The sequence below is a fragment of the Pipra filicauda genome, unplaced genomic scaffold (genome assembly GCF_003945595.2).
Source record: "Pipra filicauda isolate LSUMZ 115617 unplaced genomic scaffold, ASM394559v2 scaffold269_size1075953_pilon, whole genome shotgun sequence".
In the NCBI taxonomy this organism is placed as follows: domain Eukaryota; kingdom Metazoa; phylum Chordata; class Aves; order Passeriformes; family Pipridae; genus Pipra; species Pipra filicauda.
The window spans coordinates 849409-862287 of record NW_024104386.1 but is presented as its reverse complement, the minus strand read 5'-3'; the positions used below and the strand labels follow the sequence as shown (position 1 = coordinate 862287).

General features: G+C 43.3%; 1 protein-coding gene across 1 annotated transcript in view; it reads left to right on the top strand.

The window, feature by feature from the left end:
* OBSCN (obscurin, cytoskeletal calmodulin and titin-interacting RhoGEF) overlaps positions 1 to 12879 on the top strand; it is a 173325-nt gene that overhangs the window by 56352 nt on the left and 104094 nt on the right. The window contains 10 exon segments of the mRNA XM_039382410.1: positions 1485 to 1676; positions 1679 to 1747; positions 4721 to 4987; positions 5871 to 6137; positions 6725 to 6988; positions 7562 to 7828; positions 8205 to 8468; positions 9385 to 9651; positions 10687 to 10953; positions 12223 to 12486. Of these exon segments, the coding sequence (XP_039238344.1) occupies positions 1485 to 1676; positions 1679 to 1747; positions 4721 to 4987; positions 5871 to 6137; positions 6725 to 6988; positions 7562 to 7828; positions 8205 to 8468; positions 9385 to 9651; positions 10687 to 10953; positions 12223 to 12486 (2388 nt within the window).

The following is a 12879-nucleotide window of genomic DNA, read 5'->3' as shown; positions in this document are numbered from 1 at the left end:
CCATCATATGTCTGTCTGTCTATGTTCAAGAACAGAATTACTTATATACTTATAAATAATGAAATTACAGCTGGAGAATGAACACTTTGTAATCCTGGACAACCCTTGGAGTGTTTATTGGATCTTAGGTGGGAATGTTATTCTGCAGTGATGGTACATTGGAGGCCTTGTTCAGTTTTCCTTGAGTGGGCTGATAAGGTGCTGATTAACGAGGAGGAATCAATTAATTCGATGGAAAAAAATTGAGTGCAAGCAATAAGTTTTAAATTTAGTTTTTCACTGTTTGAAAGGCAACATTGCATGTTGTTCTCTGCTGTGCATTGTTGACAATGGGTTGTTTTCTCTGGAAAAGTTAAAGTGAGTTAAAACTGCAGTGTTAGTCTGCTTCTATGGCAAGGAAACAAAATGAATGCCAAACAGCCCAAGAATGTGGGATTAGAGGCAAGTTTTCTTCCTGGAAATGTAAATATTTCTGTTGCCCAGAGATAAAAAACACTGTCTCCCCCGTGTCAGATCACAGCCTCATTTTTCACAACCACCTCGTTTATTTCAAAGAATATTTTTCTTTTTTTTCAGAGTTTGAAAAGGTACCCAAATTTTTCCAACCTACAGAAATGAAAATAGATTATTATGTTTGTGGTTGGTGGGATTTTTTTTTTTGGTTTTTTGGGTTGGGTTGAGTTGGGTTTTTTGGTGTGTTTTCTTTTTTTTTTTTTGTTTTCTGAAGGAAAATGAAAGGTTTTATTTGCAAAAGACTAATATGTAATGTTGTAGTACCATAACCAGGCTTTGGTCTCCTGATTGATTTGATTTTTAGGAATTAAAAAGCATTAAGCTGGGAGGGATGAGATTTACAGTGGTCAATTTAGCTATTGGTATCTACCTTAGGTTACTTCTATAAGCTGTGCAGAAAGATAAGCACTTCCAGGGAGTTTCTCTGTCCTACTGTCCTATTTTGGAACTAAATATTTGGTTTCTGGAGGTGTCTGTCACCTTCCAGAGGCTACAGAAACACCCTAAATGACCTATCTGAGCTATCTGTTTGACTTTTAGAGGACTTGTTCTACTGAGATCTGCTCTAGATGAGAGAAATTTGTATTGCACCTCAATTCATGCAGAATTAACTTTTCCACATTCATGTAAAAGGTTCAAACTAATCAGCTACCACGGGAAAAGGCTTAGAAAAATTGTGCTTCAGTCTTATTGCTGTTTACTGGGAAGTGAGAGAGGTTTTATTTATATTCCTCAACAGGAATTTTGTCTTCTCAGTTTCTCCCAGATGTCAATGGGTGTTTAAACAACAGTTTGTGGCATCACTGGTGCTTCCCAAGGACTTAATAGTCACGAACACCAAATTATTTGTCAATAACCTTGACCTGCAGCTTTGATACAAGTAATCCTGGATGCAAACCTCATGGATTACTTGTGATCTGAGAATCCACACCTCTTCTGAAACATCTCAGATGAGTTTTATGTGATTCTAGAGAAGCCCTGAGCGTTCACAAAGGAGCTGATTGATACTGGAGAGTGTGAGGGAGAGGATGTGATCCTTCACTGTGAAACCTCCAAATCAGACAGGCCTGTAAAGTGGTGCAAAGGTGGGAAGAGCCTCAGGAATTCTTCCAAGTGCAACATCATCTGGTTGGGATTTGAAGCCAAGCTTGTTGTTCACAGGGCAGAAGAGACAGTGGCAGATATGAGTGTGAGGCTGGAGCAGCTAAAAGCAGTGCAGTTATTCCTGTCAGGGGTAATAACTTGGAGTTATTAATTAATGTTATAATTTTGGAGTGATGGTTTGGCTCCTAAATCATCACCTAACATCTAGCTCAGAGTAATTAATGGAAATGAAGAAAACATGAAACTCTACTGAAAAGGGACTTCGTGTCTTTGCACTGAGATGTTTTCATCAAGTTGCCCAGAACAGCACCCAGAGAGGTGAAAGAATTGAAACAGGAAAATCCTTCTTCTGACCTGGTTTTAGCTCTGTGCAGATTAAGTGTCTAAGTTCTCTGAGAATCATATAATCCTGGAATGGTTTGGGTTGGAAGGGACCTTAAAGATGATCTCGTTCCAACCCCCAAGGAGAAAGCAGTGGGTCAGCAGAGGACAGGTATCTCTGCAGGAGATCCACCCAGCCTAAGAGGTAATCCAGAGAAAGGATGAATCACCTCCTGAATCTGTCTCCTAAAAATGGACAAAGCCAAGGAATGACACATGAGAGGAAGAAACCTTGTGTTCTTCTCCCCTGTGGTAAAGGAGAACAGCAAACTTGCAAAGTGCAACTTCTCCTGGGGAAGGGACTTGAATAAAACAAGATTGAGCTGAACCACTACCCCAAAAGAGGGAGTCTATGAAAACTAAGGACCTTGATCTTCTGCAGTAATCTCCCAAGAATCATAGACACTTAGTACAAGAGTGCCATTAGAACATCTTCAAATGTGTATTTTGAACTAAAAAAAAATCCAAATAATCTTTAATCCATCTACCTGAATCCCAGAATATAAAATGGGAAGTATGTTGATCCTGCCCTTGTTAACGAGCTCTTAGAGGAAAATGGGTGTTTGAATCCTTTGTTTCCAGTGCAAGTGGATTCAAATGTGTAAATTCATCAAATTTCTGATGGCTCTCTCCAAGGAGGGAGGTCACACTCCTACATTTGTCTGGGTAATTACTTTAGGCAGCCAAATTTATCAGAGCAATGCACTCAAAGAGTATGATCAGGCAGGAGGTGCCATCCTGTTTGATAGGACAAGGGGTGATGGTTTTAAACTAAAAACCATTTAGATTAAAACCAGTTTAGATTATGTGTAAGGGAGAGTTTTTATTACAATGAAAGTGGTTTAAAACACTGTAAGAGGTTGCCCAGAGAGGTGGTGGATGCTCCATCTCTGGAAACATTCAAGGCCAGGATGGATGGGGCTTGGAGCAATCTGATCTGGTTGAAGATGTCTCTGCTCATTGCAGGGGGGTTGGGTTTGATGACCTTCCAACCCAAACTCTCCTATGATTCCATGATCTAAAGGGTTGTTATCTAAGCTGAAGCAAAAGTTCTCTTCTTAGATGAGCCTTTAGTGCAATTCTCTGAGTTAGAACTGGGCCTATCTAATAATCACCTCACAATTGCTCCTGCCTGTCCCGAGTCATTGCCCAAGCCTGAGGTTTAGGGGGAGCTCAAGTTTCTGTGCCTTAAATCACTTGTTCATCTGGGCAGGTTTGAGCAGGTACAGAAGGCTGCTAAAGGCACAGGCTGTGTTTAACCAGACCAGTGGATACCCTGTGTGGTATTTGGCACTTGGAATGCAGGATCAGAGCCTGCACTGGGATTAGAGGATTCGGTGTGAACAGAGAAAAGCATTTGGGTTGTTGGAACGGTCAACCTGAACCTCAGAGCGTGGAGTTGGGAGGACAAGCTGCTCACAGGGTTTATCCAGAGCACCAAGAAACAAACCAACTTAAGGTTGAGGTCTGCTGTGCAAGGAAAGAGAAGACCTTGATGATGTAGTGAAGAAGAGGTGGTGGTTAAAGGTCCCAATTTTCTCTTTCTCTACACAAGGACTTTTTCTCAATATCCATTATACACAAAGGAAAGGTCTGTGTTGGCTTCAATAGGACCTGGACCTCACCCATGGTGAACAATTCTCTGTTAGAAGAAAATTACATTGGTAATGTTCCACCACAGCCCCTTTTTTTCCCCTTCACTGAGAGGGGTGTGGGGTTGAAACACATGGATTCAGATCACCAGGAGATGTGAAGGAGTCAAGTCACAATGATGTCTACAACAAATTGCACCTTTGGAGCTTTCCTTTAGGGAACCTTTCTGTTAGAGTCATGTCAGAACAGGAGAATGCAAATATAGGGAAAAAATAGGAAAAAATAGGAAAAAATTCAGTAGTCATGTGACACTGAGTGTCCCAAAGTAGAAGGAAAAGGGAAACAAAAGAACAAGCTGTAGTTTTTCAACAGCCACAAATTAGGTGCATCTCGAATCAGTAGCTGACTTGCATATTCATAAGACAGCAGAATTCAGGAAGGATTATTTTTTTTTTCATTATCTAAAGGGAGAACACTTCAGTTGAGGTGTTTTTCCAGTAAGTTCCTTCCCTGCCCTAGCTCAGCTTAAAGCCTTAAATCCCAGGCTGTGACAGACCCTGTGGAGGAAGATCCCCAGGGCCCCTGCCATGTTCAGCTGTGCTTCCCCCTCCGTGTTTGCTCCATGCTGGTTTTAAGTCTGTGTTCATGTTGGGTAAAAAATACATTGTGGGTTTGTTTGGGTTTTTTTAATCATGATAAATCAATACTGCTGGTTGTGACAGAAAGTGCTTTGCCACTGCTGTGTCCTCTGTGCTGTGTGTGAGTTGACCTCCTTCCTGAAGTTTTATGAGTTTTATGCTGGTGGTCCAGCCCTGAGCACCCATCTGTGACACAGTTTGTGCCATTTATAGCAGTGCAGCGTCTGCCACTGATGTTAATAATGAAAGCAGTGATAGCAGCAATGTCTTCAACAGTGCAGACAGTGGTTAAAAGGAAAATAAACATATGGCCTCAATTTTTTTTTCTGCTGCTGTGAAGTGCTGGCAGCCAGATGTGAGATGTCAGAATCTGTTTACTGTTTGCCAGTGCTTTTCCATTCCTGCAGTTTTCTGTCTCAAGAACAAAGTCTGATACTAAAAGGGGGAGGATGATTGCCAGTCTCACGTGTTTCCTTCAACACCTTTTTCAGAAAAGCCACTCCTTTTCAAGCAAGAGCTCCAAAACGAAGATGCTAGAGAAGGAAAACAGGTCAAGCTGACCTGTGAGCTCAGCAAGCCTGGTGCCCCAGTGAAATGGATGAAGGGAGACACTGTCCTCCATGCCAGTGAGAAGTATGAATTTAAGCAGCATGGAACTGTGGCAGAGCTCATTATCCGAGACCTCAAATCCACGGATGCTGGGGAATACACCTGCAGCTCTGGGGAGCTCAAAACCACTGCCCGGGTGAAAGTGAACGGTGGGTAGAGTTAGAGACATTAAACACTTCCTTAATCGAGTGCTTAATAGGTCTATTAAAAAAAATATCACGTAACACTTCATTTTTTTTATGTTAATGCCATCTTTAACACGTAGAATTTAAAGGTAATATTGCACACTTTTTATCACCTGTGTATATTTAATTCACGTTGTCTCACATTCTGTGTTGGGGGTTTTAAATCTGTAACTTCCCACTGGGCAAAAACTAATTAAGTGGAGTTCAGAGGACTATTTTTCTATACCCTACGTGCTGTATTTCCTGACCTATGAGCTGTTTTACATGGCTGGGGTTAAGAATGGAGTTACACATGGAGACCAGTAGTGTTGGAGCACGGGAATGTGAAAACATAAATGCAGTCCATGAAAAATTGCAGGTGGCCAAGTGATTAATTTTTAGACCCCCAAACTCCCACAAACATCCTTTTTAAAGGCTCTCAGGTGCCATCTGCACTCCCCAATGGCCTTTAACAAATACAGTAGCTTTAGTAACATAGGAAAAGTAGTATGTGCTGGAGCAGAGAGTGGGAGAAATATAGGATATTAATATTGTTTCAGATCCCTGTTGGAGCAGGGAATTCATTAGGTGATGATGCCCAGGGGATTCTGAAAGGGTCCTTACTAAAAATGAGGAATAATTTCCCCCATATTCCCAGGAATCCACAGTGAGATGATAACATCTGGAGGAGAGATTTATTCCTGCTCCCAGGCAGGATCATGTTGATGCCACACAGCCAAGGGAGGCTTAAGGGCTGCTCTGCTCACTTGGAAAAGGGCTGGTTTTAAGAGGTGACAGCTCTCGTGGGGGCATTTGTCGTAGAGCCAGCTCAAGAGGGCATGTCCTAATCCCTGGATCTGTGTTCCAGCTGTGCCTGTCCTTTTTAAACAAGCCCTGGAGAACACGGATATGGAAGAAGGGAAATCCGTCTCCTTGCGCTGCGAACTCACAAAAGCCGATGCCACCGTGGTGTGGAAGAAGGGAGGAGCCACGCTCCAGGCAAGTGCCAAATATGAAATGAAGCAGAAGGGGACAGTGGCAGAGCTGGTGATTCATAATGCAGAGCCAGAAGATGCGGGAAGATACACCTGTGACACTGGAGACCAGCAGAGCACAGCCCAAGTCAAAATCCATGGTAGGAACGAGACACCTGCTTGTGACCATTTGTTGTTGTCCTTGCCATGGTCCTGCTACCTCCTGCACATTTAGAGTTCGGAAAAATAGGGATGAGTACAAACAAAAGGGTCTGTTGTGTTTTCTGGGATGGTAACTTCATGCTAAAGCATATCAATCAAATATATTTGATAACAAAATATCTTTTTTTTCCTTATGAAATATCTCTTATGCTTTGGATAGAGACGACTGTCCAAGCTCTAAGCCAAGAGGTAAGAAGGGCCTCAGCTACACCTTTTATTAAAGAATATGCAGTTCTTTTCTCCACTTTCTCAGCAAGTTTTTACTTGTCTGTGACCGCCAGCGTTTGGGCAGCAGAAGGGTAATTGCTTTGACATTCTAATTATTGGTAAATAGTTGCTCTCTTTTCATGTGGTCCAAAACTCTTGGTGTGTTGTCGTAAACACAAATGGAGTCCTGGAAGTGCAGGTAGGTCAGAGCTCAATTGCTGTGCGTGCCAAGAGAATTTGTTTTGGCTTTGGGTCCCGTATGAGGTCACCGGATGGTGATGATGCTCCCAAAGTAAACTGAGAATGCTTCATTCCTCAGCTGCCTCTGTGCTCTTCAAGGAAGAGCTGAAGCCCGTGGAAGCTGTGGAAGGTGGGACAGCCACCCTGCAGTGCCAGCTGAGCAGAGAGGCCCCCGTGGAGTGGAGGAAGGGGCAAACTCTTCTCCGGCCAAGTAACAAGTACAAGATGAGGCAGGAGGGCACAGTGGCTGAGCTGCTGATCCATGATCTGGACCCAAAGGATGCTGGAGACTATTCTTGTCTAGTGGGGAACCAAAAAACCACGGCAGCCTTGTCAGTGAATGGTAAAAAGGCAGAAATAACCTGTGAAACTCTGGAATGGTTTTGTCCACCTCTTCCCTCCTCCTCTCTGTACATTCCCTCACAGCACTCATCTCCATGTCCTGCTTCCACTGCTTTCATCCATCCTCTTTTTCATGTTGCCATGTCACTCCTGTCCCCAGTCTTCATCCTCAATCAGCTTTCATTATGCCCAATGTTGGATATGTGTGTGTGTGTGTGTGTTGTCTTCTTACCTTTCCTCAAATGAAGAGAGCTGTCCTGCACGTGTGTTTTCCTGAATTAACATGGAAACATAAGATTCCTTGGGATTTTCTGTTAAGGAGGGTTTAATGATGAGGATGAGTTTGTCATTTACATGCATGATCCCAATCAAGACCATGAATCGATTCCCACAGAACAAGTTACTAGAAAATTTCTTTCACCATCCATGAAAAAAAAAGACGGGATGTGCTTAAGGACAGAGGGTGTGTTGGAAGAAGGCTTGGGTGGATACACAACAAATAACGAGTGAGCCTCTGAGCAGAGATCTGAGCAGGGTCTTGGGTTGCAACCCCTTTCCATTCTGCATCTCCCAGCCCTGCCAGTGCGTTTCAAAAAGGAGCTGAGGAACGAGGAGGCCACGGAGAGCGGGACGGCGACGCTGCAGTGCGAGCTGAGCCGGCCCGGGGGCTCGGTCCAGTGGAGCAGGGATGGGAAGGTGCTGGAGCCAAATGGAAAGTACAAAATGAGATGGGAAGGGCGCTTTGTTGAGCTGGTTATCCAAGACCTGGACTTGGCGGATGCTGGGAGCTACACCTGCACGTGTGGAGACCAGAAGACAACGGCTGCTCTGAGAGTGAATGGTAACTGTTCTACCCATGTTTCTCTTTAAGCCCCAAACACACCTTAAATTGCAGCGTTTTCTGGTCAGCCAAAGCTTGGTCAGTGTGGTTTTTTAGAGGTTTTGTGTTCTTGGCTCTGTGGTACCAGTCATCCTGTTGGAGGATATTCCCTTGTGCTTTTTTTGCCTTGAGGCAGCACATCTATGATGTATATTGTTTTCTTTAATTTGTTTCTCTCTCCTCTAGGAGGTTTCACCCCCATTTCAACAATACACACCCAGAAATAATGCATTTTTGGTTAAATGTATACACTGAGCCCAGTAACTTGCAGCACAGTCCAGTTCATTCCATTCCATTCCAGTGCTGATTCCCTCTCTGTTGGTATTGCATCCCTCAGCCTTGCCTGTCCTCTTCCAAGAAGAACTGACGAACAAGGAAGCTACAGAGGGGGAGGCAGTGACTTTGCACTGTAAACTGAGCAAATCGGCCCCAGTTGAGTGGAAAAGGGGGAATGTGGTCCTCAAGCCAAGTGAAAAATACAAAATAGAGCAGGAAGGTCCCTTTGCAGAGCTGAGGATCCAGGATTTGGGATTGGCAGATGCTGGTGATTACCACTGTGTGTGTGGAGACCAACAGACCACGGCTGCTTTGACAGTAAATGGTAAAAAAGAATTTCTCAGCACGTGCCCAAGTAAACCTGTGTGATTCCAAGACCTCTTCCTCTTTTTCTTCTGCTTCCTCTGATCCCTGTATACTTCCTACCCTCCCCTCTGCTGATTAATCTTCCTCTCCTGTTTTCCTTCTCTCTCTCTCTCTTTTTCCTTTCACCTGATGCCCTCTTGATGTGCTGTTTGTCTTCCTGGGTGCTGAGTGAGCACAGGCCCCCAGCTCAACACAACCTCCCTAGTCCAGAATAGCTACTTGTTTAGAAGTTTTCCCACGGGGATTGACCTAAAAGTGGGAATAATATTTACTTTTTCTGACTTACACTGTCACACTTGTTGCTCCTAAGGGGAACAAGTTTCCCTCAATATTTGCTGCTACACGAGGACAACCTTCATGAAAAATAGGCTTTTTTTTTTTTTTAATACTCCTGCTACTCCCAACTCCATTTTGACCAATTTTGGCTTAGCTCTTCCAAAGCAAATACTTTATCTCTGCAGAACACTGACAGCATGTTTGTGACTGCTCTGCTTTAAGGGGCTCTATTTATTTCAGACAATGCCATAAATCAGGCACTTCTGTAGAGCTGCTGCTCCTCTCAAGGGAAAAAAAATGCTCTGGGTCTCATATTGAAATGTGACCTCTGATTTTATGGTATATAAAGGAAAGGATAGATGGCTTGGAAACTATTTTTTCAGATAGACTTGTTTTTAAAGAATGTTTTAAAGCATGAGGAAGAAAAAACAAAGTAAAAATCAGACTGAATTGTCTTTTGAAGCATTAGAGATTGGAGGAATGAAATCCTGGAGGAGATCAAGAAGGTCCTATGGCTTCTGGGAGATAAGAGAGTGATTAGATCTTGGGTCAGGCTTTCTCAGGGTTGATGCCATGTCCATGTTGCATTTACTCTGCAGTCCTGCCTGCTCTTTTCACCAAAGAACTGACAGACCAAGAAGCCACTGAAGGTAAAAGTGTCTCCCTGCACTGTGAGCTGAACAAGGCAGCTGCCAAGGTGGAGTGGAAGAAGGGATTCAAGACCCTCAAGCCAAGTGACAAATACAAAATGAAACAGGAAGGTGTCGCTGCTGAGCTCACAATCCAGAACCTGGACACGGCGGACGCTGGGAATTACTCCTGCGTGTGTGGGGACCAGCAGACCATGGCAGTTTTGACAGTTCATGGTAAAACAAACAAAACAAGGCACACTCTGGAAGTAACTATCCTGTTTTCTCTGCTCATTTGGACAGGTCACACTCCCATCTCCTCCTTCTGCCAGAGCTTTATCCACAGTTCCATCAGCTGGAATGTGTGGCACAAGAGGGGTATCGGGGTCCGAGCTCAGAGTGAGCCAACCAGGGTTGTGTTCACACTGTTTTAATTAAGGATCCATCATTTTGCTTTTCCCTTGAAAGTTCCTTTATCAGACTCCCCGTTACGCTCAAGCCAAAAATTGTCTTTCCTCAAAGGGGTTATGACTTAGGGATTTTTTTTTTTAAGGTCTCATAAAGTTCCAAAAGGTGAGGTTGTTCCATGGAATCTTATGCCCACACTTCATTCCTGAGACAACAAGGTGATTTTACACTTACAGCCCAGTTGTCATGGTATTCAGTTGGTGTCCTGTGTAAAAGCCCAAATCTTCTAAGGGAGGACAAAAGGGAGAGCTTTGATTTTTACTGAACCTGACATCTTTGAAAGGGTATGTCAGTTCAGGTGAAAATGCTTGTTTTCTCACCCTGTATTGAAATGAACAACTTCATTTCAAACTGACATTTAGAATGAAACTCCAGTGTTTCATTTTTATTTTTTTCTTTAGATGTGAAATGTCTCTGTGTTTGCTTGAGGATGTGAAAAGACAGCAAACATCCTCCCCTTACGGTTTAAAAAGTCATATGAGAAAACCATTTTTTGTCCCCCAGAAATTTCAAACTAGTCTTTTTGCTTGAAATTTCACAGGGGAAAAAAAAAAGGGTTTTCTACTTCTGTTTGTATTGATTTATGACTCTAAGTACATGTTAAATACTTCTATGGATTGCTGGAAGCTTTAAATCCTTTCCTAGTAATGACATTTCTTTCCTAATACTGATTCACGGAGACTCTCGAGAATCTGTGTTCTTGTATCAAAAAATCCGTTCAAGATAAGAGGGAAAATGGGAAGTGAAACATAATTTTAACTCTTTGGAGCGTTACATCTCACTGCTCATGTTGCTGTCCTTCAGCTCTGCCTGCATATTTCAAAGAAGGGTTGAAGAACAGGGAGGCCACAGACGGTGGAACAGCCACCCTGCACTGCGAGCTCAGCAAGGTCGGGGTCCCCGTGGAGTGGAAAAAGGGGGACAAGACACTCAAACCCAGTGAAAAGTTCAGGATGAGACAAGAAGATACATCTGCAGAGCTGCTGATCCGAGATCTGGAGGTGGAAGACACAGGAGAATATACCTGTGTGTGTGGAGAGCAGAAGACCTCGGCTGTCTTGACAGTCCACGGTAAAAAAGCCATTCTGGGTTGTGATTCCGGTGTCTCCAGGACATCCCTTTTCTCTCTCTTTCCCACTTGCTTTGATGTTTTGATTCTGCAGCATTTTTTCTTGGTTTGCTGGTGGTGTTTCATCCTGTCTCCCACTGTCTGTCAGTTCAAAACTGGTGGCTTTATAGCAAAGTAAAGAAGAGTTATGAGAATTTTTCATCTTGGGCACTTAAAAGACCTCAGCAGCAAGATTATTCTTAGAGGGTTTGTCCTTGTGTGTCACTGCTGTCAGTGGATTTTGGTGCTTAAACTGGAGGAAAGTTCTTTAAAACTGCTGAGCTCAGTTAGTGAGAGGTTTTTCCATTCAAGAATGAATGACTGTCCTCCTCTTTTGCAGGACTTTGATATATCCTGCTGAGGATAAATTAAATATACCCCACCCCACAGCATTATTCTGCAGATCCTGACTTAGGGGGTAGTGGGACAGATTTTGTTCCCACAGATTTTGTCTCTGCTTTGGTGAACAACGATGAGCTCTGGTTGCCCCTCCAGAAGAAGTAATTCATGTACAATCCAATAGATAAAAGAACAGGTTTTATTTGAGATATATCTTAAGGGATAAGGTGGTTGTAAGGACAGGTGGAAAACTGTGGAGTCAAAACTCTTCTCCTAGATTTTCTGCACACTTTTGCTTCCTCTTCCTTCTTCCACCCGGAGTTTATTTCTGTTCCTCCCCTTCTCTGACCCAGCACTTCCATCCCAGTGCAAGTCTCTTTGTTTTTACTTCAGTGGCAAAAAGCAACTTAAATGCTGCTAAAAAAAGCCCTGTATCCCTGACATTAGAGACATTTATGTCCTTGGAAATTGTGGCTGAAAGGTGCACCTGAAGTTATGTTACTAATTTAATTTCTGAACCAAAAGGATAAGTTACGGTGTTAGGAAAGGGAGGGATCTCCAGATGGCAGTGCTGTCACCTGGGTTGAGGACTTCCAACCCAAAATCAGGTCTTTGATGTTCAAGATAGATGATTTCAGACTGAAATAGGTGAGAGGACTACTGGAATCATCTGGGAAGTGATGAGCATGCTGATAAATCAGTGTTAGAAGCAGGTCATGGCAGTAACATCCCTGAGGGATCCTGCAGTAGTTTTCTAATAGATGCAGTTTTCCAGACTGTATGATTTGTTTTCCTGTGTAATGATGAAGGACCGGCCTCAGCACCTAGCTCTGAGTTCCTCAAGGTCTGGTTGATGGTTTTGATGCCCTCTCTGTTTATATCACACCCCATAGCTTTGCCTGCACTGTTCAAAAAGGATCTTGTCCCTGTGGAAGCCACGGAAAGCAGGGCGGCTGTTCTGCAGTGTGAGCTGACCAAACCCGCCCCAGTGGAGTGGAGGAAAGGGCAGGAGGTGCTCCAGCCTAGTGAGAAGTACAAAATGAGGCTGAAGGACACCGTTGCTGAGCTGACAATCCATGGCCTGGAGGAACAGGATGCAGGAGATTATACGTGTGTGTGTGGAGACAAGGCAACCACAGCTTCCCTGACAGTGCATGGTAAAATACCTGGGTTTAATAGGAGTTTTCTGTGTAGTCATCTGTGGCCTCATGGGGGATCACAATCTGGTCTTGGTCCCATCTATTAAATTGTTACGACAGCTGTACCAACCACTGGGAATATCTTCCACTAAAAGTCCTTCCCTTGGGATCATGAATAACATCTTTTCAGTTCCTGCTCTTTCCCGTTGATGGAATCTGGAAGCAGACAATGAAGAGCTTGATGAAGTCATAAATAGCACTTGGATTATTTCCACTAATTAATTTCTTTAGGGCATATCACTGAGATTTCACTTGTTTTTTTCTGGAATGGAATTGAAAAGTTATGAAAGCATTGCAGCCTGTAATTTTAAATGACACAGTGTTCATTTTAATTATTAAGCTGGTTTTAAG